The sequence below is a fragment of the Arabidopsis thaliana genome, chromosome 4 (assembly GCF_000001735.4).
Source record: "Arabidopsis thaliana chromosome 4, partial sequence".
Taxonomy (NCBI): domain Eukaryota; kingdom Viridiplantae; phylum Streptophyta; class Magnoliopsida; order Brassicales; family Brassicaceae; genus Arabidopsis; species Arabidopsis thaliana.
The window spans coordinates 11893359-11917984 of NC_003075.7; the positions used below are offsets into that span (position 1 = coordinate 11893359).

At 34.0% G+C, this 24626-nt stretch overlaps 9 protein-coding genes and 1 non-coding gene across 13 annotated transcripts, besides 1 other annotated feature; 6 read left to right on the forward strand and 4 right to left on the reverse strand.

Annotated features, from left to right (window-relative positions):
- Positions 1–140: 140 nt before the first annotated feature.
- TPPG (Haloacid dehalogenase-like hydrolase (HAD) superfamily protein) lies at positions 141–3122 on the reverse strand. Its single transcript, NM_118385.4, has 9 exons — positions 2925–3122; positions 2272–2335; positions 1756–2172; positions 1521–1661; positions 1362–1433; positions 1145–1270; positions 826–1062; positions 514–747; positions 141–414 (listed from the first exon to the last, which is right to left on the reverse strand). Exons 3-9 carry the CDS (start codon positions 2011–2013, stop codon positions 349–351), a joined length of 1134 nt encoding a protein of 377 aa, NP_193990.1. The 5' UTR covers positions 2014–2172; positions 2272–2335; positions 2925–3122; the 3' UTR covers positions 141–348.
- Positions 2077–2151: a sequence feature (AT4G22590.uORF1).
- A 3730-nt stretch (positions 3123–6852) lies between the features above and the next one.
- On the reverse strand, positions 6853–7674 carry INP1 (transcription factor; the record flags this gene model as incomplete). Its single annotated transcript, NM_118386.1, has 1 exon — positions 6853–7674. The coding sequence occupies one exon, from the start codon at positions 7672–7674 to the stop codon at positions 6853–6855; it is 822 nt and encodes a 273-aa protein (NP_193991.1).
- A 670-nt stretch (positions 7675–8344) lies between these two features.
- On the reverse strand, positions 8345–9284 carry AT4G22610 (Bifunctional inhibitor/lipid-transfer protein/seed storage 2S albumin superfamily protein). The gene has a single exon (NM_118387.3). The coding sequence runs from the start codon at positions 9173–9175 to the stop codon at positions 8807–8809; it is 369 nt and encodes a 122-aa protein (NP_193992.1). The 5' UTR covers positions 9176–9284; the 3' UTR covers positions 8345–8806.
- A 4712-nt stretch (positions 9285–13996) lies between these two features.
- On the forward strand, positions 13997–14999 carry AT4G22620 (SAUR-like auxin-responsive protein family). Its single transcript, NM_118388.2, has one exon. It carries the CDS (start codon positions 14273–14275, stop codon positions 14753–14755), a length of 483 nt encoding a protein of 160 aa, NP_193993.1. The 5' UTR covers positions 13997–14272; the 3' UTR covers positions 14756–14999.
- A 315-nt stretch (positions 15000–15314) lies between these two features.
- Positions 15315–16655, forward strand: AT4G22630 (Bifunctional inhibitor/lipid-transfer protein/seed storage 2S albumin superfamily protein). 2 transcript variants are annotated; one of them, NM_001341556.1, is made up of 3 exons: positions 15315–15441; positions 15985–16358; positions 16448–16655. In NM_001341556.1, the coding sequence occupies exons 2-3, from the start codon at positions 16010–16012 to the stop codon at positions 16585–16587; spliced, it is 489 nt and encodes a 162-aa protein (NP_001329779.1). In that variant the 5' UTR covers positions 15315–15441; positions 15985–16009; the 3' UTR covers positions 16588–16655. The 2 variants fall into 2 exon arrangements, with proteins under 2 accessions (NP_001329779.1, NP_001320034.1); NM_001341555.1 differs by having other exon boundaries at positions 15999–16358.
- Positions 16656–16930: 275 nt separating this feature from the next.
- Positions 16931–17004, forward strand: AT4G22635. Its single transcript has one exon. It is a non-coding gene; the product is annotated as a tRNA-Asn (tRNA).
- A 1212-nt stretch (positions 17005–18216) lies between these two features.
- AT4G22640 (Bifunctional inhibitor/lipid-transfer protein/seed storage 2S albumin superfamily protein) lies at positions 18217–19307 on the forward strand. 2 transcript variants are annotated; one of them, NM_001341557.1, is made up of 2 exons: positions 18217–18639; positions 19011–19307. In NM_001341557.1, the coding sequence occupies exons 1-2, from the start codon at positions 18300–18302 to the stop codon at positions 19091–19093; spliced, it is 423 nt and encodes a 140-aa protein (NP_001328070.1). In that variant the 5' UTR covers positions 18217–18299; the 3' UTR covers positions 19094–19307. The 2 variants fall into 2 exon arrangements, with proteins under 2 accessions (NP_001328070.1, NP_193995.1); NM_118390.3 differs by lacking the exon at positions 19011–19307 and having other exon boundaries at positions 18242–18749.
- Positions 19308–20198: 891 nt separating this feature from the next.
- AT4G22650 (lipid transfer protein) lies at positions 20199–20669 on the forward strand (the record flags this gene model as incomplete). Its single annotated transcript, NM_118391.1, has 1 exon — positions 20199–20669. One exon carries the CDS (start codon positions 20199–20201, stop codon positions 20667–20669), a length of 471 nt encoding a protein of 156 aa, NP_193996.1.
- A 953-nt stretch (positions 20670–21622) lies between these two features.
- AT4G22660 (F-box protein (DUF295)) lies at positions 21623–22813 on the reverse strand (the record flags this gene model as incomplete). The annotated part of the gene is made up of 1 exon (NM_118392.1): positions 21623–22813. The coding sequence occupies one exon, from the start codon at positions 22811–22813 to the stop codon at positions 21623–21625; it is 1191 nt and encodes a 396-aa protein (NP_193997.1).
- An 885-nt stretch (positions 22814–23698) lies between these two features.
- Positions 23699–24601, forward strand: AT4G22666 (Bifunctional inhibitor/lipid-transfer protein/seed storage 2S albumin superfamily protein). Of its 2 annotated transcripts, none has more exons than NM_001036622.4 (2): positions 23699–24139; positions 24230–24601. In NM_001036622.4, the coding sequence occupies exons 1-2, from the start codon at positions 23803–23805 to the stop codon at positions 24373–24375; spliced, it is 483 nt and encodes a 160-aa protein (NP_001031699.1). In that variant the 5' UTR covers positions 23699–23802; the 3' UTR covers positions 24376–24601. The 2 variants fall into 2 exon arrangements, with proteins under 2 accessions (NP_001031699.1, NP_001119032.1); NM_001125560.1 differs by having other exon boundaries at positions 24233–24460.
- The last annotated feature ends 25 nt before the right edge of the window (positions 24602–24626 follow it).

The following is a 24626-nucleotide window of genomic DNA, read 5'->3' on the forward strand; positions in this document are numbered from 1 at the left end:
AAAATAAATTTATAAAATATACCTACATTTTAAACGTAAAAGGCCAAAAAATAATTCATATAATGTAGTATCTCTAGTTTGATGCCGTAAGCCACATGGCTTTGTGTTTGTATCCACTTTTTCGAATGTATGATATTGTTAACGAAAACTATCTGATTCGTTTGTCTACAATTGTGAACATCGATGTGTAAAATGTCAAGACAATCGTTATATTCTTGTTTTTCCCGTTTGCTTAATGGATAATATGGAAAAATGATAATATATAGAAGTACAAACTTTAAAAAAGGAAAAAAAATAAGAAATTAAAAAGCAGTGCAGAATGAAGCTTCTGATTCTCCTACACAATCATCAAAAACTTGTTTTTGAACTTTCCATCTTCCCCCATTTCACCAAAGTCTTGAGAAACTTCTTCACCTGAAACACCATTACGGTGTTACCGACCAAACTCATACATTACAAATTTACATATATAACATAGCATAGATGATGACTTAGATAATATAAAATTTGTACCTCGGAAGGGTCTCTAAGAGAGTAAAATGCATTGCTTTCTTTTGGTACAGACGATACCAATATTCCAAATCCTCTGTTCCCTTCCCTCAGTACCTTGAATGCATCTTCATCGGTCTTGTCATCTCCGATGAAGATTGGGAGGAACTCATCGTTGTTGCTTAATCCGAGAGACTCTAACAGAAACTCTACTGCTTTTCCTTTGTTCCACTCAATCACAGGACGCACCTCTAAAACCTGATCATATCAACAAAACTATGTTAAGGTATTTGGATCTAATATGAGAAACCAGAGTGATGTTTATTCCACAAGTACCTTTCTACCGTGAGTTATACGCAAACGAGGGTATCGTTTCAGGTGGTCATGAACGCGTTGAGCAACAAGTGGCCAGTCCTTCTCGTCAACATTACGGTAATGTACAGAAGTACAAAACTTATGGTTCTCTACTTTTGCACCTTTGATACATTTAGTTATCTCAACGAGGTTATTATAAACCTCTTCAATGACGGGTATGAACTCTTTAGCAGGCTGAAAGAGGTTTACCTCCTCACCCTATTCATAAAGAAAAGATTAGCATTTACAAAAGTTGATTCATATACTGTTTTTAAGACAAAATGAGGTCATGATCTCTCACCTGTTGGTCAGTGGTTTTTATACAATTAGGGTCTTCAGGGGATCCATTTGGATTTACAGGAGTCATAATGTCCATCCCGTGACTACCCGCGTAATAGAGTTCGGTTAGCCCTACCAATTGGTAAACCTGCATTAACAAACTCAAAATGTATTAGTGTTTTGACTATTGGTTGGCTTGTACTGATACAATGTTATGGTTAATTGTTCAGAAGTCTTACCTTGTCACGGCTTCTACCACTAATTATTGCTGTTGGGAAGTACTTGGCGACATCTTTCACAGCAGCACGCATCTAAGAGAGATATAGAAAACAAACTTAGCCATTTACGTTTTGAGATCAGAGAGCAAAACTAACAAAACAGAGATTTTAGTTCTTTACCGCATCAGACATGATGGCGCGATCAGGGTCATCGACTATTGGAGAAAGTGTTCCATCATAATCTAGAAACACAGCTATCTTCTTGTTCTTTGCTTGAGCTGCAATATGCGCAAACGAGGTAATCGCTGAAGGATACTTGAGCTGTCAAGATTAAAGAATGAAATGAGTAGGACTAAGAAAACAAAAGAGAGATCAAAACATTTGTGAATGAAACCATTAGATATTATTAACATACCATCCAGGCCCGTTGAGAAAAATCATCTTCAGGAGCAATCTCAATATTGAAATCCTTGACAAGCCTTTTACGCGGTGGAGACGAAGATATCATCGCGTCCAACCAACCGTTAGATCGAACATCATCGAGTTTAGGAATCTTCTTTCTAGAATTCATCATGAATCTCCCTGAAGGGAAGGATGATCCAAGTCTTGTTTTACTTACTGGTGTAGTAGGGTCACTAAGAACAGGGGTCGTCTTGTTTATATTCAAATCCATCGAACTCTCCAAACAATAAAATGCTTCAAACTAAGAAATTCGACGGCTTCTTCTAAACACACTTTATCCAACTCTTTTGTCAATGAAAAACCACCTCTTTAGTGTTTTCTTATCACTGCTTGTTGTTGAACTGTCCATTAAAAGTAGGTTACCTGAAAACTGAAAGATGACCACAAAACAGAACATTCAGCAAATTTGAAAAGCTTTTTTCATGAGAACTTAAAAGTGACCGCAAAACCAAAAAGCTGTTTACATTACCTTATCATCTCTAAATCTTCAAATGTACAAAGCTTTTACCACAACAACGCTATCACACACAAACCTGTATATACGACCAAAATGACCACACAAAATACAAGATTTAGTAACTTTTGGGGTTTCATAACAAAGGCTTTTTTAAGAAACTTGACATGTCTTTAAAGCAGAACAGAACATAAAAAGTCAAAAAGAAAGTCATGTGTTACCCATCTTGTAGTTTAATGATATAAAGAAAAAGGAGGGAGCCACTGATTTTGACAAGTACCGAAATTTTCAAACTGCCTTCGTCTATAGGACATCTAACTATTTATTTATTAAAGTGCCTACCGACAAAAAAACTTGTAGCATACTCACTCAATATTTGACCACATCACGCGTTTTAACAAATCAACCAATTCTAAACATGTCCAATTAGTTCCTATTTTCAATTCAAGTCTGTTTAACTTCTTATACAATGAGTTTTGCCTAAACCAATGCTCAAAGGTACGAAAGAACAGAGCAGGATTCAATAAATAAAACAAAAACATCATTTTGATGAGGCAAACAAAATAAAACGACAGAGAGATCTAGAAATCTCAATGATAAAACCTAAAAACAGATCAGAAACTTAAAAATGTGAAACAGAACACTAAATGATTTGAGAGAAAACGTACCTGATTCAAAAGAGCTGTGTAAAACACAAAACAGAGCTAGAGAATCACGAGAAAAAAATGCAGATTTTCTCGGAATCTCAGGGATCTCGAAAGGAGAAATCACTAAGAGGAAGATCAGGGATTTTTTTTTTCTTTATTCGAAGAAAACCCTAAAAATTGCAAAGAGCTCACTAAAAATCCGGAATTTGGAAAGAGGAGGAGAAGAGAGAAAATGAAGGAGATGGGCTTTCGTATTTATAGAGTCCGATTCTCTCAAAAATACATTACAAAATAAAGCACAATTAAAATTAAATTGTCCGTTTCTCAAGGAGACACAGAGAGAGACGTGGTTAACAAGGATATCAGGCTGTTTTTATTGAATCCCGAAAATACCTCTCATGTTTGATTTATTTACCAACTTTGCCATCAGACGACCAAGACCACATTATAAACTTTCTTATTATTGTATTTAGCGAGTTCGTCATTAGTCATAATATTCGGTTGTTTTCTTACTTGTTTTTTTTTTGTTTTGTGGAATCTTTGAACAAGTAGTATTATTTACGTTTCAAATCTTTGGTGTTATATACTTAATTTGTAGAAAAATAATTTCTTGCTTGACCAAACGAATGGGTCGTTAACTAATGTGTCTTAAACGGCGTGAAGCAGCCGTCATAACGGCTCTACATTCCCACTTTTTCTAGAATAATTATATAGAAAGAAAAAAAAAAATTAACGACAAATTTAGAAACCGTGTTCACAAAAACCAAAACCTTAATAAAAAGAAACAAAACAAAACCGTGAGGCGGACGTTAGTTGTTAGCTGATTCATTAACGTACACGTGGCTACGAGTCAAGAGAAGTGTAAAAATCGTAGGATCCACGTGTTCAACTAATAATGGTGACGTAACCACGTGTTAGTTGGGCCTTAATGGGCCCATAAAGGAGGAACTTGCTTTTCTAGTTCCCATGTCACATACTCACATCATCGTTTGATTCTCATTGCCTTTGGTTACAATTACAATGTTGGCTTGACATTCAACCAAATTAAGATATTTATTCTACTGCAAAATATCAAAGGACAAATAAGATGACAGAATGACGTGGTCCTGACGCTAATTGGGTTTAAAGGTAACGTTTATTAACGGAGTTTAGATGATGAAGAGTCATAATCACAGGACCCATAATAATTTAGTGACCAACCAAAGTTTTAAGTTGTAACTTGCAAGTGGACCTCAATGCTGAATAAACGGTTGTGATTAGCTCTCCGTGATCACTTTTGTTTAGCAGTGCATGCTTGTTGCCTTTTTCGTGGTGGAGTTAACAAAAAAGCATAATATAATTAATCAATTTTAACCATATTTTCAATGTAGCTAAATATAATTCTTTTTCCCCAAAGGGAGAAAATCGCATATAAGTAGATTTTGGTTTTGTCTGTGCACCGGCTTTGGAAGGTTCACCACGTGTATCCTACGCTGACGATTGACGAGTCGCAACAATAAGCTGACGCAATGATGACACAGCTTTACTTTACAATAAAGGACGAATTCATGATTTCAGATTTTTGACAAGGTTCCAAGGAAAAAGAACATTTGAGTATTTTGACAGCTAGTTCAATCTCATACCTTCTCGAGTCTCCATTTGATTACAATTTTTTTTTTTGTTAACTCATTTTTTCTGACAACTGTTAAACATATGTGAATATATGAATTATGAAACAGGACAAACATGGATTCAGTGGTGACAGTTTCAGATACTTGGCCTCCTTACTAGTTACTCATTCCAAAGTTCAAATTTAATAAACCTACCACATACTAATGTAATTCTACGGTTAAAAAGACAACCACAGTCATTTTTCTCCTCTCTTTATAGTCCTTGCAATATTATGATAACGCAGAAAAACAGCCTGTACTAGTTAACCATTTTTGTTTTATAGAAAAAAAAAACTGTTTTGCTGTGAAGACAGCTTGATGTGAAGAAAACATTGATTCAATAATGGAAAAAAAACATGTGTGCCGACCACTAACTCTAAGCTCATTTTGTCAATGTCCACATGTTATCAGAGTGATAATGATAAGACATCATTATATGTATAATGTTATAAGTCATCTGCATATGTGTCTCCACGTATCTTCAGTCAAGCATACATCGTATTATTATATCATATGTGTCTCAAATTACATGATCCGGCTACTAAACTACGCGACAAGTTTTGTAAAATAATAAAAAAAAACTTGTCAACATGAATAATGCAACAAATTTTGTGAGTGAAAATTATTGTTGCTAATTTAGTTATGCAAACAACTAACTGCGATTTATAACTAGTGACAAATCATGCATAAATCTACCATAAGAATATGTATGTATATTAGTATATTACAGCATATATATGGTCGTCTCTCGGAAATTAATTTTGAATAGTGATAAAGCTTGTAACCACCATATAAGATATTGAAGTGTCTACCAAATAGAAATCATGCGACATAAGATGAAAGCAGTACACAAAAACCACTTCATTATAACAAATGTAATTTGATTGTATGACCATGGACTCTGATTACAAGATCCAATATTAAAGATCCAAAATAGATATATATATATATATATATAACTCATAGTATACCACATGTAACGTGACTATTATTGAGTTTTTAATTTTATATTTTGCAAATGGTTAGTAACCCTATAAAAATGATTAGTTTTGTTTTTTCTTGGTCACCAAAAAACGATTAGTTATTAATCTACCGAATAAATAATATTATTTCATGTGAATAACATTTCTATTCTAATATCATATTGAATGTAACCATTTCTATTTATATACACATGTACAACATGGCAGCCAACAACGATTGAATTGAGGAAGCATATTACTCTCGTTAACGAAATGGGAAGAAGTGATAAGCACTAAGTCTACTGAATAAATAATAGATACCAACAAAGCATTGAGAATAAGTCGTGTATCTTGTTATATAATATGTGACCAGTTGGTCAGGCCATGTATAATATTATAAATTGCATGAGTATTTTCGATGATTTCCAAAATGGTTGGTATGTCTCTATTTACCCAATTAATTAGCTCCCTCGTTTATTTTTAGGTGTTACTATACTTAGTTGGTCGACGCGGACGTTATTTTCAAATCTTTATTTGTTTTTAAAATAGTTGTTGAAGATTATTAGTTGTTTTACCGTATGATTTAGCTAAGCCATTTAAAAAATTCGAAACAATCCCATTATTTTGACTCTTAAGATCGTCTTTGACAAAAGGAGAGACTTCAATACAAAGACTATCTGGGATTTTTCTTGGGCCGCATAATGCTTCTTAGATATGGCATTTTTGGGCCTATCGATGGGTGAAACTGTAATTAAATATCCATTTTGGTTTAGCATATTTAATCACAAGAATGCAAGATTCACAACTAATTATAAACTTTAATTTCGAAATGGTATTAAATTGGTTATTATTTGGTTTTTGTAGTTTATGAACTTAGAAATTCATAAAAAAATGTAATGAAAAGTTTGAACTGAAAACGGATTTACCCTAATAGTAAAGTTAACTCAAATGCAACAATCTCAACTTCATTACTTCAGGTGATTAAGAATTTGACATAAACCTTTGACAAAAAAAAAAAAAAAAAAAAAAAGAATTTGACATAAACACAATGATCATTTTTGAAGTATTTTTGTTCTTATTGCCTATTTTAAAAGGAACATTAGAATTTGTTTTCCTCTCACTCAAGACAAGAGCAATAGAAAAATCGCCAAAAGGCCCCAAACCCAAAAACATTATCAAAGACACTCTTCACCACACTTTATAAGCATCAAACCAAAGTAACAACAAGAAGTAACTGAACGTAAAGAAGTTTAATCCGTAACATAATCTGTCAAAATACACACAAATTCTTATTTTCTACAACCTCCAACAAAACCCTAATCTGACAAAAGAGAGATTTTAATTGGGCAAAGAAAGAATCTCAAAATCTTGAAGAAGAATCTGATCTTTAAACCCAGCAAGAAACTGACATAAACCCTCAAGAAACAGAGCCGCTTGATGCTCACTTGTAGCTCCAACAATGTCCATAATCACACTCTTCCTCAAACGATTCGCATCAACGAAAATACTCACAAGCTCTTCCATCTCAATCTTTGCTGCTTCATCCACCGACGTTGAAGCCGTCGCAACCGTCGCAGTAAGCTTCTTCTTCTTCCCAACTTGATACGACGAGACCCAACTCTCAGAAACTCGAGCCACGAAACTTCTCTGTGTTTTCCTCATACGATCCATTAAACCAGGAACCATAAGTCTCATTGTACACTCAATCTGATCGATTCTTTTAACCAACTCATCAGAAGGATCTTTCCACGCCATCGTCATCTTTAACGGTTGATTCACAAGATCAAGAGAAGTTTCCTCGTCTTCGTCGTCGGAATCTTGATTCTCACGGTCGATGAAAGAACGGAGGAGATTGGTGAGGAGGTAAGGATGGATATCGCCGAGGAAAAGAAACGGAGTCTCGAGAGAGTTACGCCATGAAGGGAAGAGAAGGTAAGGAATGGTGTTGTGATCGGCAGCAAGATCTAGGGTTTCGTAGTATAAGACTAGGTGACGGAGGACGAGGTCTACGTTGGAGGAGAGGACGGAAGCGGAAGCGGCGGAGGAAAGTGATTGACGGAGGAGAGGGAGGCAGTTTTCGGTTAGGGTTTTTGACCAGTCTTCGTAGAAATCATTGAATCGACGAGATGGTTTCTTGCGGGAGAAGAAAGAGAAAGGCATTTTCTTGGAGAGTGAAGAAGACACGAGGATCGAGGATTTCTGAAAGCTTTTCGTGAGGTTTTAATCTGTTTTTCACATTTTACGATCATTGTTATCGGTTTAAGTGAAACCAAACCGAATCTCCTAAATTCAATTTAGTTGGTTTAATGACCATAAATATACCAATTAACAAGCCCTTGTCTAAATGGGCTTTTTCTTGAACCGTGGTATTTTATAGGCTCTCTCTACCATTGGATGAAGATGGATCTTAATTCTTACAGATAATTGAAATAAATATTGGAATTAACAAAAATAGAACTAACATAATTTGTTTTTGTTTTTTTGTTGAAATAAAGTGAAAACATAAAATTGGTAAAGAGTTTTTTTTTTTTTTTTTTTAATCACAACATACGAAAGGTTAACTTGAAGAACACAACTACAAACATGTGAAAACATTAGGAATGTTTATTTGGAGAAATAGTACGTCTTGTTTCAACACGAGCTTGTGCAGCAGTGCTAGTTCGGTACTCATGGTGAAAAGAAGTTTTGGTGAAGGTTTTTCTTTTTTTCTTTTTAGATTAAGAACAGAGAAGACAATCTCCTATAGCTGAAGCAGAGATTGTAAGATCGAACACAAAACCCTTTAGTAGTTAGGTTTAGGCTCTTGATACCATGTCAAGAATCTATAGAAGTTGTGAAAGAAGACTCTTATTGATTACGGTAGAAGACAATACCTTTATATACAAGATAGCTTAGACCTAATTGATCTATACAACATTAACAATATGTAAATGGGCTAAGGGCCTCATAACCTAGCACAATAGAAAAGACAGAACTATATAGTCCATTCGGTTTCAAGCTGACCTAATAGCATTGAAAACCTCTTGAAATAACAAAAATAGAACAAACACAAGGTAAAGAGTATTTTACTATGTCATCTGAAACTAAGAGTGTTACATAGAGACACATTACTTTCCTTATAGGGAGCACTGCTTTTTAGAAATAGGCCCAACTATTGGAAATTTCCAAACCAAAGCGATAAGCATGAAACCAGATTATGAGTTGGAGCAGTTGTTGTAGCAATTGTTGTAATAGTACGAATGTTTTCACTTTATTATATTTCAGCAACAACTACGATCATGCTACACATATATTAGAGAGCCATACTTGCACCATTATTATATGATAATACGGAAATTTCGTTCTCTCTGCATCTGAAACCAGGTGGGGGATAGTCCGCTCCGCAAAGGCTAAGAACTTGAACAAGTCCCACAGTGAATGGATAACTGATGCCATATATTTTAATGGAATCGCAGATGCAGACAGATGCCACATAGGCGTCAAGCCCATCCACGAGAGTGCAACATGGCCTCACTGTTTGATAGTTGAGAATCCTGCCCAGGCCAAACACGTTGCTACAAGCTTCGATGTCCCTTGGACATGTCGGAGGTTGGGCCACGGTGAAGCCAAATAAGATGAGGTTGATGGTGAGGAAGAAAGCTGTAGTGTTCTTTGAAGCCATGTTTTAAAACTGCTAATTAAGCTTTTGAATCAATTTTTTTTTATTTTGTGTTTGGAGAGAAATGTTGAGTAATTAGTTTTGGAGGTGAGGGCTTGGATTTATAGTCTTTTAGAAAGTTTAGTTGCTTACTATAGATTATAGAATATGATTAACAATTATCTAACGTCTAATTAAAAGTCCACTACAATAATTATACATATAGTTAATAAACTAAAGTAAGTTTTGGTCCTACATGTAGCGAGCACGCGTTATATCTTCTCAAAACAATGTGAAAAGTCACCATGAAATTTCGGACTACTTAAATTGCTCTTATAACTTACCGATTATAAGATAGTATTATTTCATGTGAACATAATTTCTAACAATAAGTTAATGAAACATATTGCTCGTTAAAGAAATGGAAAGACGTAAGCACTATATAGATTAAACAAATCCTCGAAACTATTTCGTGTATATAACAAGTTATAATATATGAGCAGTTGGCCAGGCCATATTTAATATTATAAATCGAATGAATATCTGGTGATTTCAAAATGGTTGATATATGTCTCTATCAGTTGTACACATAACACCCAATTAATTTAATTTAACTCCCACGTTTATTTTTAGTACTATACTTAATTAGTTGGTCGACGCCGACGTTATTGTCAAATCTTTATTTGTTTTTAAAATATTTGTTGAAGATTTTAAGTTGCCCGTATGGTTAGCCGAAGCCATTTAAGCGTTTCAAAAGGATTAATCAAATTGTTTCAATGAGTTTCTCTTGTAAGCTATATTGTATTGTACGACACGTTTAAGATGACTTCAAACTATGATGGTTACCCTTTTCTATTTTATATTTAGACTCTTGATCCTAGCTCTTTGACAAAAAGAGGCTATTTACAGGTCTAATTGGGTTCTTCTTGGGCCACATAATGCATATACGGGTCGAACTTAGGGTACGTGATTAAATACCCATTCTGATTTAACATATTCAATAACAAGAATGCAAGATTCACAAAAACACAAATTCGAATAGGAATCAAACGGTACTTGGTTTTTTATTCTGTTTCTATAGTTTATCCACTTAGAAGTTCATAAAAACTGAAAATTTTGAACTGAAAACGGAGTACCCTTATTGCAATGTTAATTCAAATGCAGAACAATCTCATCAAGTCCAGGTGATTGAGAATTTGACAAAAACAAAAGGACCATTTCCCAAGTATTTTTGTACTTAGTGCCATTAGAATTTGTTTACTCTCCCTCAAAAGCTATAAGAAAACAGAACCATCACCAAAAACATTATCAAAGATACTCCTAACCACACTTTATTAGCATCAAACCAAAGTAATAAGAAGAGACTTAAAGAAGTTTAATCCGTAACATAACCAGGCAGAGGCACCCAAATCTACAAGAAGATCTTGAGATTCGTATTTTCTAATAATTCCAACACATAAACTTCACTTATAATAATTTATGAAAAAATAGTGGTGCATATTGAGAAACCGATATGCTAGACTAGAACTAACCTACTGTATTTATGTAGCCATGATAAAAGTTTATTCTAATAATCATTATTCGCATTTAGTTGGCAAAGAAATATTTTCATTTGTTCATTTCCTGAAATCAAGTAAGTGAATAGTTCGACCATACATATATTGCAAGATGCCAAGATCAATATTTTTTTTTATTTTTTTATTTTGGACAAAGCAAGATCACTAAAATAAATATATGATTACATAAGTTAATCTTTTTTTTCTTTCGTAAGTGAATCTTACTATACGAATACTATTTGATGAAGAATTCTTAACTACTTTGGTGTTGGATTCTATTGGTTATAAAATTCTTTTCACAAAAGATCAAAAGGATAAGAACATGGTTATAGATTTAGCAGCAAAATATTGAGATCCGATCCGTGATTGGTGGATTACCAACAAAGTTAATAAAATTTCATAAAAATCGCATCTCATTTTTTATTTTTAATTGATCAGATTGTCTTCTTGTCCCCAAACATATCTGACGTTTTACTTACCTTAGTCTCTCGCTGTTTGTATTTTGTTTGTGCATTTAGTTCAACTGTTACAGTGTTGACTGCCACATTGTCATTCTTATTCGGGTCGTTTGACCTTGGCTCAATCCCTAGACATAGAAACGAAGATTCCGATCAAACCACACGGCACAACACCATCGCAACTATTTATATCCTCTTAAGTACACTCTTTGGTTGAATCTGTAACGGCTTGATGAATATATGTTTGGACACAAAATAGTGACTTCTCGTCTAGATGATGCATTTTCACAAGCGTTTCTTTGATATTGTCACATCTCGAATTTTTTTAAATGCAGTATCTAATATTGGATTTCGAAGGCGATATCAGATATAGTCTTTGAAAATTCGTTGCATACACAAATGTTTAGCTAAATATTGAAACGATTGCATGTATTGGTTTTACATTTGAAAGTTAATTAACATCACTAGATATTTTGAAAATCTTTTTCCATCATTAAAATAAGATAAGTTTTTACAAAACAACCTCAATGTTTTTTTATAGAACTGCTGTTATTAGTTTTTCCTTGCAATGTCCCCTCTAGATATTCGATTCCTTTTTCGGTCGGGTCCGGAGGATTCATGTGGTCTAATTAGTAGGAGTATTAGTTATTAAGAGGAATAATTAGCTGACGCTATATATATATGAATTACAAATAATAAAGTCATGTTTTAGTTAAGAAGTCCATCTTATCATCAAAAGTAACATCTTTATTATTGAGTTATCATAGCTAGTGAAGACATATAATTATTAACTATCATGTGAAGCTTTTTCGAACTAGTTATCTAAATATTCCTCCTGGATTATTTGGTTATATCCCAAGATCTTTATTCCTTTGTTGGTGGATAGAATGCTAATTTGGGTTGGATTTTTGCTGTTGTCCATTATTCATATATATGATCCATAATGTATCAGTTTCTTGGATTAAGAATTTAAGACTACTGAGTAAGTTACGTTAGAAAGATAGTCAAAACCAATACACTTATTCATGTAAATTTCTTACAATAATCATTGAGTTTAGATTTTTTTCTTTCAAAACTACTCGCAGGCATTAGTTCATAATTTAAGAGGTTTTTCAACTGTAAGTATCAAGTATGCAACAACTCAACTATGATTTATCCAAATAAAAACTAGATTGTGCACGTTAGCTATATGACATTGTCATAAATATTTTACAAAAGTATAAGAGACATCCATGACGGATGTATTGTACCAAATTCTTCAAAATTAGGTACACAAAAGTACATAAATTTGTTACTTTCAATTCTTCCCATCGATAAAGCCTCCCAATTTCTTTCTTTCCATTTTTTCTTTTTGCCAAACAGATACAGTTTTCTTCTAAATAATTTTGTAATTAATTGTTTCTTCTAAAAAAGGTGGTAAATATGTTTATGACTTTCTGTTAAATTTATAAATTATAATTTACAATTTTAAAACATAATTCCTGAACAATATTAAATCACTTAAAAATTCTGTAACTAGTGGAATTCCGGCCAAAAAAATCTCAGACACGTAATAAAAATATGTCTTATTCATATGAATGAAATAAATATTATAATATATGAAGAGAAAACAAGAAAAGGAAAAAAGAAAGAAGAAGGCACTTTCTGTGAACCGAAACATGTTACGCAGATCGCAGGCGCCGTGCCGACTGCCGACCAAATCCTCACTCCATGTCTCTCCAACACACATGCTTGGCTTTTGTCATCCTCATTATCCGATTATTTTTAAAAATAAATTCTCATAATATTGTGAAAAGTTTTCATTTGATCTCCATATCTAAGCTATATCTTTAAACATGGCCCTTTGTGTTATCTTTTATCTTCTATATATTATAGATCGACATCTCTTATCAAAACACATATTTTTAAATTTGGACTAAGACTTAATTAGTCCATATACATAGACTGATAGACACACCCATATGTGCATGTACACTAAACGACATATTGCACATAAAAATGATGAAATGAGTATTTGTTAATAACAATACACGACAATCGGATCTTTTAGATGCAACTACAACAAGAAGCATATTTTTTACTCATAACGATCAGAAAAGTTTGAGTGTAGCTACTGTTTTTATTTTGTCATGTTAAGGAATAATGAACACACATATATATGACATGTCAAGTACTTTCGATCGGAAAACCAAAGAGTTTTCGTCGACCTATCTCAAGTTTGCATTTTAAATTACAACGAACTTGTGACAGAGAAAAAGAAAAGAAAATACTACAACGAAACTTGTAGGTCAACTCTTAAATTGCATATTACCGTACGAATGTACATAGTTGAGATTGATTTTGTTCAAACGTTTTGCTCATTAATTGAGTTTGACTATTCAACAATGAAAGAACCCACACGAAAAGGTCCGGTCACTAAAAACTTAAAGTTAATTTATTAAGCTTGGTTGAGTACTAACCAGCACCGGTCTATAGACTCTCGATTCAGAACATCTCCCTTATGTTTTTTCAACATCGGAATGTCAAATTTTTGTTCTCAAACTGTGATAAAATCGGGAATAACATGTTATATTTGTTTTCAACGATTTGACAAATATTCTTGAATAAAGAGTTTGGTCTTGACACAACGTAGCCTCGTGGCATAAAACATCAATCGAAGAATCGAAACACAAATATCTCGTGATCATACGAAGAAGTAAAAACGTTTTCTTTTTTTTTAAAAGGTAAAAGCCTAATGCTGGATAATCAATAAAATATTTCTAAAAACGAAAATGAACTTAAAAGAAAGAGAGAGTAAAAAAACAAAAAATATTTTTGTATTAGTGACATGTTAAATTTGGAGAACTATACATCATGCACATGTATACACGCACGAACACACACATTCAACGGTCACACCTCAGAGGCTATAAAAAGAGGTTGCTTTGTTCTATTCTCAGCATCAAATTCAAATCAGTACTCTTCTTCTTCATCTTGAACTGTAACACAAAACACAGAGAGAGAGACATATTTTTGAAAACGTAATTTCAGACAAACCCGTTTCATAATTTCTCCAAAAGGTTTCATTTTGTTTTCTGGGTCTCTGTTTTCTTGGAACCTAAACAACTATGAAGAGGCTCCGAGGTTTTAAGATCGGACACAGATTCGTCAAGATCTTCAAATGGATAATCCGAAGTAGAAGAAACCAAACCGGGAAACGCCAATGCCTGACCGGAATTCTCAACCCGGTTACAAAAATCTACTCTTTAGCACGGCGGTGTCTCCGTCGTGGAGCTAATAGACTGTGCGGAGGAATGAAACCGGGTCAGACCCGGCTTGGTAACGAACCGAAGACGCCGACAGTTCCAAGAGGGCATTTAGTGGTTCATGTCGGTGAATCCGGTGAGGATACGCGACGTGTGGTGGTCCCGGTGATTTATTTTAACCATCCTCTGTTCGGAGAGTTGTTGGAACAGGCAGAGCGGGTTTACGGGTTTGAACAACCGGGTCGGATTATGATACCTTGTCGGGTTTCGGATTTTGAGAAGGTTCAGATGAGGATCGCTGCATGGGACCACTGCCGACGAAAGAGCACTTTTAAGATTCTCTAATTTCACTCTCATTTTTAAATATATATAATTTAAGTTTTAGCTTTTTTTTTCCATAAAAAAAAGAGAGCAAATGTCAAATTAGAAAAATGAGAAATTTCCTATAGTTTGTGTGAATATCAGTTTTATAAGTTATACACATTACCCATACATTTTCTATGTTATTCAAACACAGATTTGTAATGAGAGAACATTTATTTCATCAATTTATTTATTTTATATATCATCATGCAATGATGCAAAGACCTTACATATTTGAGATAATTTTTATTTTTTATGTCTTCTTTGTTTTATTATTAGACACAAAAAGTGATTTTGGTATAAATGGTTTGATGTCTAATATCTATCACGTATCAAATATTGCATACCAACATAAGTAGGTCAAGATTTTCTTTGCAACATGGGGGGGTTTAGTTATAAACTTATCTCGGAATCATTTTAAAGTTATTAACATGTGAAATTGATCGAAGTTCAGAATAAAATGGTGCTCCATATCGTATTCTCGGATGCTGCTGGTTTTTACTTTTGAGTAAGCAACAAACGAATCATGGTTGGGTTCATACAAAGATATTTTAAGCCCAACAGAAATGCAAATTCGAAGCCCAGCTACCCAACAAGAGTGTCGACCTCTTCAACAAAGCAACAAAACAGCCGTACGGAGGAAACATCTGTACGGTCAATTTATTCAGGTAAACCGAAATTGTTTTAAAATCTAAGCAAGTTGTTTTATTCATATGAAAATGGAAATATTCTATAAAGAATGATATGAGTTCTTTGGAATGGTCAACGTGAAATCAGATTAAACCGATCTAATTTGTTTTGGTTCGATTGGTTTATTAGTTTATTTGAGCTAGTACCGGCTTTGTATTTGTGTGGATAGATCGGTTATAAACAGGTTCTGTAGGTGTGGCCTCACGTTTTAGACACAAATGCTCCGCAGGCCGCACGTTGTACTTGTTCATAAACTTTTTACGCTGCATCACGTTGTTACTGACGTATTCTTCTCATGACATAGTTATGGCATTATTATGACATAAGTGACATATGATTATTAAATACTATGATGTTTTAAACATAGTTTCTGATACCCTATCATCCTAATGCTAAATATTCATTAAAGAAATAATTAGGATACTAAAATTCTAAAATATAAATCATAGGAATTTTTTCTTAAATCATAGTGGGAGATTTTTAAGTTTCTGTACTCTCTATTAATACCGTACATCCCGAAGAATCCTATATGCAGAAGTTGAGATCATGGCTTACACAAACAAAGTAGCGGTTGCGGTTGGAGCAGCGGTGGTGTTTCTCGCGGTTGTGATGAATCCGCGGTGGACAGAGGCACAAACGTATCCAAAATTGGATCGTTTATGTGTGATGATGATCCCTGACATTCTGGAAGAATGTTTCACCCACGATAGACTAAAACCTACGGAAGACTGCTGCAACGATCTCAAAAATGCGACTATGACGCAGGTTGATTGTCTTTGTGACAACTTCCTCGAAAGTCTCAGTTTCTCTGACCTTTCGAGAACTTTCTCCGCTGGAGTTTTGAAGAAGTGTGACGTTTCTCACAAATACATGTGCCAGGCTGCTAAGAATAGAGGTAACGCAACCTTTTCTTTTCTGTCTTGTGATTTAATCATGCATATATGGTAACTTATAATATATTTTGGTTTTTGTTTTGTAATGAAGGAGAAGCAAAGGGAGGGAGAAACAGTACTACTACCTGCGACAACAGCATTACCAATACCAGTGTAGGAGGAAAGAACAAGGTTGCTACATCTATGAGTGCTTTTGGTTTGGTTGCGATTCTGCTTTTTGTTATGTTTTAATTTCAATTTTGGACCGACCTATTCTATGTGAACTTTCATTTTATCCCCTTGTAAACGCTAAAACAAACACGTTTCTTTTACTGTGTTATCCGTTTGTATTTGAATAATCATATCTTAAGTTAATAGTTGTCAAGCAACAACATGAGAAATCGAATCCAAGGATTTGTTTTATTTGTTTGTGACATGGGTTATGGGGTTAGTTATGATTTATTTATCATGTGGGATTAATCGGAGTCAGAACAAATAAATACAAAACAGTTATAATATAAAACAGTTACTCAAATAGACCAAGATCTAATTTCGGGTCATTTCTTGGTTAGTTTATCGGTAATATTAACAATTAGCTGGAGTAGCTCAGTTGGTTAGAGCGTGTGGCTGTTAACCACAAGGTCAGAGGTTCGACCCCTCTCTCTAGCGATTTGTTATTTTTAAATTTTGTTTTAAAAAAAAAAAAATGATAAAACGCAATTTGCTCTTACGCATGAATCTTTTTTTTTCCTTGCATCTGACTTCTTTCTTTCTTTGGTTCTTAATCATTTTAATACAAAACTTTGTACCTTGCCATTGAAACTTTTTTTTTTTTTCCATTGAAACTTTCAGCAAAGCTTTTACAAAGCAATGATACCTAGTATGCAATTTTGACGACATTGGATGATTCTACGAAAGTCAAGAACGAAGCTGATATAACTATATTTCTTAATGGTGATAACTTATCAAAGCCGTGACTAAATTCAATTTGTAATCAAACTAATACAAAATTGTACCTTGTCATTGAAACTTTCCTGAAAGCTTTTACAGAGCATTAAGGAACCCAAACAACTTTGAAAAACTGAATGATTCTGAGAAAGTCAAGAAAGATGTGACACAACTCTATTAATTGTGTGAATTAATGTCAAGTTATGACTAAATTAAATATTTAGACTTAGGGCTTTTTTCATTAAAAATGATCATGTTGCATTTTAGAGTTTTCTTCTTTTAGTTTCAGAGACCAAAATTTAATGAGTACGACATGATTTTTTTTTCTTCCTTTTTCTTGTATTCATTTTCTTCGCCATTTCGCAGTTATGTATTATTATATAATTTAAAATTTATGATATGAATTATAAAAATGTGCAATATGTTCTAAAACGTCTCGAGCACTCAAAAGTTTAGGCAAAACCATGATTTCCACCTCTCTTGCTTATAAATCTTCCAAAATTTAAAACCCACTAGCATTGCGCCTCTCATAATTAAACAACGTCTGAATCACTATGCACGTCATTGTTATCAATGTGGATGCTAACGAACTAACGAACATATGTTAAATTCGAATGGACTAAAATATAGGCAAAAAAGAATTCAGAATTTCTATTGTTACAATAAAATAAAATGGCCATTTGATGCTTGTTTTGCATCGGTGTTACAAAAAGAGGTCCTCACGTCATATACACAAATGCCTCCCCCGAAATTAAGTTTGTTTTCTTGTAGATATATATTCTCAGAACAAATCAAATGCCATATAGAAAGTCGTACACATTTGGTCAACATTGTGAAGCAAAGTCAATGCGACTAGGTTATTATTTTGATTAGTTATACCAACACGGTACATACCAAGACTCTATATAAATGATAATGTATTTTGGAGAAGTCACATACAAAATTAAATAAGAGCGAACCACTGGTCGTTCAAAAATATATAAGAAAATATTAAACCTCTGTTTTTGCTGGCGATCATGGCTTACACAAACAAAGTTACGATATCAGCCGCGGTTGCGACAATGATGCTGTTTCTGGCGGTTACGATCGTGGATGCACAGTCAATGCCACCAATGCCAAAGTTTAATCCTGTGTGCGCGTTGGCGGATCTCCCAAACATCGTCCAACTTTGCTACTTTAACTTGGATTTGACGCCATCTGAAGAGTGCTGCAATGATCTCAAATCGTCGAGCACGATACAAGTGAATTGTCTCTGTGACAATTTCATTGCACATCCTTCCAATGGCAATATCTCGCAAGCTCGCTACGACCTGGTCAACAGCGCCTGTGGTGTTGCCGACAAATTCGCATGTAAAGGTATCTTTTAAACATTTTCATGGCTTGTCCCTTAGTATTTTGTTCAAACTACATTATGTTTTCAATAGAACAAAAAATTAGAGATATAGTACCGTTACTGATTCCGACATAATTTTTTAAAAAAGTTTCATAAAAATGCATGTTAGTGTATTAAATAATGCATTTAATTCATAAATATGTTGAATGTGCCAAATTTGAAAAATGTATAGACGAAATATGTTGAATGTTAATTAAAAAATATATTAGAATAGGGGATAAAAGTAAGATGAGATTGTAAATCCATAGGTTTTGTAGATTCTTAATGCAACATGAAACAAAAGTTGTTGTATTATTATGGTGATTAATTGATTTTGGTTTTGTGTGTGGTAAAGGAGGAGACGCCAGCGGAGGATCAACGAACAAGATTGCTGCATCAATGGTTCTACTTGGTTTGGTTGCAAGTCTGTTCTTTTAATTTATTTCAATTTGGCCTTCCAAATTCTATGTAATTCTAAGATATCCCCGATATATATATAAGAATTATGGTATAAAAGGAATTGTTCAGACAATGTAATCATATATGAATGATATACATAGTATATACCACTTGTTTACGTTTTCAGTTTTCATGTTTTGATAACATGATTCCGCTGTTTTGTACCATTCAAAATATTCATCATGTTTTCATGTTTTGGAATGTGATTTTGCTATTTACCACTAGTGTGTTAAAAATATAAATTAAAGAAAAGAAAATGGTGATAATCTAATCAAACTAGCTGGCTTTCCGGCGTTTTACAATTATTTTTCTTAAAAAAATCTAGTTTAGTTCGTTCCACTAACAACTATTCTTTAATTCGATTATTTTGTTAATTAGCTAACATACCGGTCAGGAATGTTTTTAACAAATATACAAAAAAAATAAAAATAGGTGACATACCAGTCATGAATTTATCATATAACAAATATACAAATTAAAAAAAAAAAATTAGATATAATTTTTTAGTGTTAATATTTTGTGCACCCTCACAAAGTAATATATGTTATTAAACATAGATTTATATATCTCTTAGAAACTACTTGATCAACTCAAATTAAATAAAGAGAAAAATAAATAAGAGTACTTGATCAATTCAAAATACATTAGTAATTTAGCAGTTTTGTATCATTTGTCAATCGTATGAGAGACCCCTTCTACTACTAGCTAGCGAAGACCTACAGGGCAAAATGCTTCCACTAGCCGTACATAAGGTTGAATATGTACTAGTGGGTTCAAGGTCAAACCATGCTTGACTCAGTATTTTTGCTGGCTGGAATTTTATTCTGAATGCGTCAAAATGAATGGTGAGGTAATGGACACAGACCATTCACTTGTGACAAAAATTATTTGCTTTTTTTTTTTATTAATAGTATCAATAATGTACGTCCAAGTACTTCAATATATATGATAATGTACTTTTGATTTTTGATAAGTCACATAGGGAAGAAAAAAAAATAAGTGGGCTAATAGTCATTCAAACTAAAACCCTACTATTTTTGGGTTTGTCGGAGTCAGATACTAATCATATATGGCTTACAACATAATGGCGGTTGCGGTTACAGCGGTGCTGTTTCTAGCGGTTGTGATCGCTCCTCAGTGGACAGAGACAAAAAAACCACCACGACCGTCGGATACATCGGATACATCGGGTACATCGGGTAGAGACAGACGTACAATGTGCCCGTTATCAATCCCTGGAATCGTCCAAAATTGCTACGCAACGTTAAATGCGTTTCCATCAAAAGAATGCTGCAAGGATCTCAAAACGGCAAGCAAGAGAGAGGTGACTTGTCTCTGCAACAATGTCATTGCACATCCAGATCCTCTTTACACCAACACCAACCAAGTCAACAAGGCATGTGGCGTTCTTGACAAATACGCATGCGACGGTACTTTTTCTTTGGTTTTCCTTTTGGATCTTTTGTGGTTTATCAGAAGTTATAGTTTTAATCTTGTGATTGATTTTTGCATGTTGTTATGTAGTTGCACCTACTTTTACTATTGTTTACACTAATTATGACATGATCATCATCGCTGTTATACAAGATCCATAAAAAGTAAATTAAATTAAAAATCCATTAATATATTCCGCGGTTTTGCAAATATCTTAAAAAATAGTACAGTATCTTACCGTACCATATTAATTAGTGCAATCTTTTGTCAAAGATAATTAGCTAACTAGTGCAGTTTTAAACAAGACTTATTTATGGTATCTAATTGATTTCGGTTTTGTGTGGCAAAGCAGGCAACTCTAATGGAGGAGCAACGAAAAAGATTGTTGCATCAATGGGCCTTTTTGGTGTGGTTGCAAGTCTGTTCTTTTAATTCAACTCTACAAAATTCTGTGTAATTGTTCTTCTCATCATTTTTGTTTGTTTTCAAATCTGACTACTCGAACATTTATCGAATCAACAAACCTTAACTTTAATAATTCCGCTTCGTCAATGTTGGTATTAAAACCTGGTCTGCGTAATTTGACAGATGTGTATAGATTATTTTTTAGGTTTGCATTGGTTAATGTGATTATCACGTCTTCATACAAATGCCCCACCCGAAATTTCATTTCAATATATATTATGGTAAGCCGTACGCAGATGCAGATCATTTAAACATATTTGTTACTACAAGGGTTTCAATATTCTTATCAATTTTTAGTAGGTCTAATTAAGATGTCCAGTTATATACATTTAATTTGAATTACAGTGGATTTAATGAAACATACCAAAGTACATACATTCAGGTCAAAGGCAGTGAGATATTTTATTAGTAGATAACTATACTAGCAAAAACAACATACTGAAGAAGCAAGCTGAAATATATTTTGGTTTGCGATGAAGTTGTAATTTGACCATTCACAAATGTTCTTAAGAAAAAACAAGAATTGTTTCATAAACAAGGAAAAAAAAAAAACGCATCATCATTATTCATTAGCTAACAGCAAGAAATTGAAGAAGCAAGTTGAAATCATCATGTATGCGAAAAGCTTGGTAAGAACCATCGAGCAGAGAGTTCAAGTAACGAACAATCGAAATCAAATTTGTGCAGTGGCTCCATCTCCCGTGTCTCGTAATTGAACAGAAAGAGATCTTTTGTGGTCGTGTCATGGCTATCACTGAAATATATAGTATTTCTATGGAGTCCCTCAACTTCATTGGCGAGCACGGTGATGCCTAGATCCAAAAGCATTGCCTCGTCGCCCAAAGAATCAGCAAGTTCATATTTATCAAGAAATGTCCCTGACGAATAAAACTTGTAGACGTTGAATGACTGGATTCTAGACCAATGTCTTAACATTCTTTCAACCAAGAGGACATCTCCGGTTACTGTGACTACAAGTTTTGTCTCAGCAACGCACCATGAATTACTTAATTGACGACTACGAGGACTTAACCACTCAGATCTATAGACATGCATAAAACATTGAAAGGCTTTTCGAGGAATCTCTCCAGAAAAATCTAGGATTGTGAAAAGATTTCTGTAGCTAAATGAGTAAAGCTTGTGATCCTTGTAAACCATGTCAAGAGAATCTAAAATAATTTCTGGAATTTGATTCCACAACTTATCTCCGTTCTTGGCATAAACCACACACCAATATCCAAGCCCCCACAGAGCTATGTACTCTTTGGTTTTCTCGTCAATCCAAAACACAGGGGTACGTACGGTATTATTACCTTTGAATAACTTAACGTGGTTGTGATCGTCGAAAGTTAGAAAATCATCATCTATGGTTTGGTCAACCTTTACCATGCCAACTTGTTGTGATTCAATAGCGGGAAGACCGATCTTCTCGTAGGTGAATGGATTCAAAATGTATAGATTATACTTTGAATCTTGCATCAGGAGCCAACTTCCATAGGTTGCTAGACAAACACTCTTTGCAAATTCAACACCAAGATCTTGCGTTTGGTAAAGTTGGTCTTTGTCCTCGGGATTGAAAAAAATCGTGCATGAACTGTTTTTGTTGTTGTTTTTGTCTTTGGGGAAGAGCATCAGCCAAGGGATCTGATTTTTGGGCACGGATTGTTTCGAAGCAGAGTACCAAGACGAACACACCGATTTGGCTTGTCGAAAATTAGCAAAGCTGAGGCGTTTGAAAACTAAGTTCAAGAGATCTAGAGGAAGATCCGACCAGGTATTAGGGTTTTGGTTCTTCTCCATGAAAACGACAATATTTGAGATATATAGAGAGAGTTCTCTTATCAACAAATAATTATTTGAGTGAGGAGATATCTCTAACAAAAGATTTTATAAACCGAATAGATCTCGGAATTTCATGGTTTGCTTTGTTAAAATATGGGCTTTTGTGAAATTCCGAAATATTGGCCCCATTAATTAATCAGTATATATTTTGTTCACTTGGATCCAATAAGGTGCAAGACATGAAGAGAGAAAGGTAACATAGGTGAACGATTTTGTTCCCTAAATAAAGGTTCAATTCAACAATGTGATTCTCACGTCTTATACACAAATGCTCCACCATAAATTTCATTTCATTATATACCTATTTTGACACCGAAAAGAGTTTGGAATAAATATACCTATTTTCTTCTTAGGTCTGAAATGTCCAGTAAAATACATTTGAATTACAACTGATTTAATCATTTAATGAAACAGACCATTAGTTATACATATACACGTCAACGGCATTGAAATTGTATTAGTATTCGCCTTTCTTCATATATGATTAGAATGAATGAACTGTCGAATCCATATCAATGAATATTTAGTTTTGTTATAATCCTAATAAAGATATGATCTGGATTATATTAATGACACATATCTTTGAATTGTCAGGGCCGTCCAGCTTATATTGATTTTCGACATTCTGTCCTTAACAACTTCTTCGCAAAACATTCCATTTTATGTATTAATGGTTTTATTTTAAATTGGCTTCCATATATATACATGAACATGCCACATAAAATATTCATTCTCAAAATGCGAAGAACATGGGTACTGGCGGAAGAAAGCTGTAAGTTTTTAGGTCAACTATGTAAAACATATTTAATAAATAGTAATCAACAATCTACATGCCAAGACTCCTATATAAGTTAATGCAGTGTTTAAGAAGTCACATACGAAAAAGAAAGTGAGATAATAATCCAAAAAAAAAATCCATATTTTTGCCAACGTTTTTAGACGATCAAATGGCTTACACTAACCAAATTTCAGCGGTTGTGTTTCTAGCGGTTGCGATTGCTCCGCTATTAGCTGAGCCACAGTCAACGATGTTTCCAGAGATGACTCCTGAATGTGCCACGGTTATGCCTGACCTGCTCGAAAAGTGTTTTGCAACCGGTAGTGTGACGCCAACAGAAGATTGCTGCACCGATCTAAAATCCGCAACCTCAACGCAAGTGACTTGTCTTTGTGATAACTACATAGCAAACCCCGCCGTTTCAAACATCACCGGACCTTACTCCAAAGCAATCACAACTAAATGTGGCGTTTTCGACAAATACTCTTGTGACGGTACTAGTAAAGGTACGTTACCAACTCTTTCATGTTATAGTAATTTCAAACAAGAATGGTGCGTTCATGGTAATTAATGGATTTTGGTTTTGTGTGGTGAAGGAGGAGAAGAAAAGAAAGGAGGAAGCAGCAGTAGCAATGGTAAAGACAATGGCAAGAGTGAGGGAAATGGAGGAAGAGCGAACTCGGTTGCTGCATCAATGGCTATGTTTGGTTTGCTTGCAAGTCTCGTCTTCGTAATGTTTTAATTTAGTTATTTGTATTCATACCAAATTTTATGTAATTTTTTTCTTCTTCTTCTTCCTTTTTCCTTGAAAGAAAATCCGTGAACCCAAAACAATTACGTACGTTTTTGAGTCTATAACATTTTATCTGCATTATTTTAGGGTGTTTTAACTTTATTGGGCCTTATTAACGGGCTTATAGTGGCCCACGGAAAAACTCGCCAACAAAATAAGCCGGTTTGTAAACTAATTTTATTCCAATTTCAACATTTTGG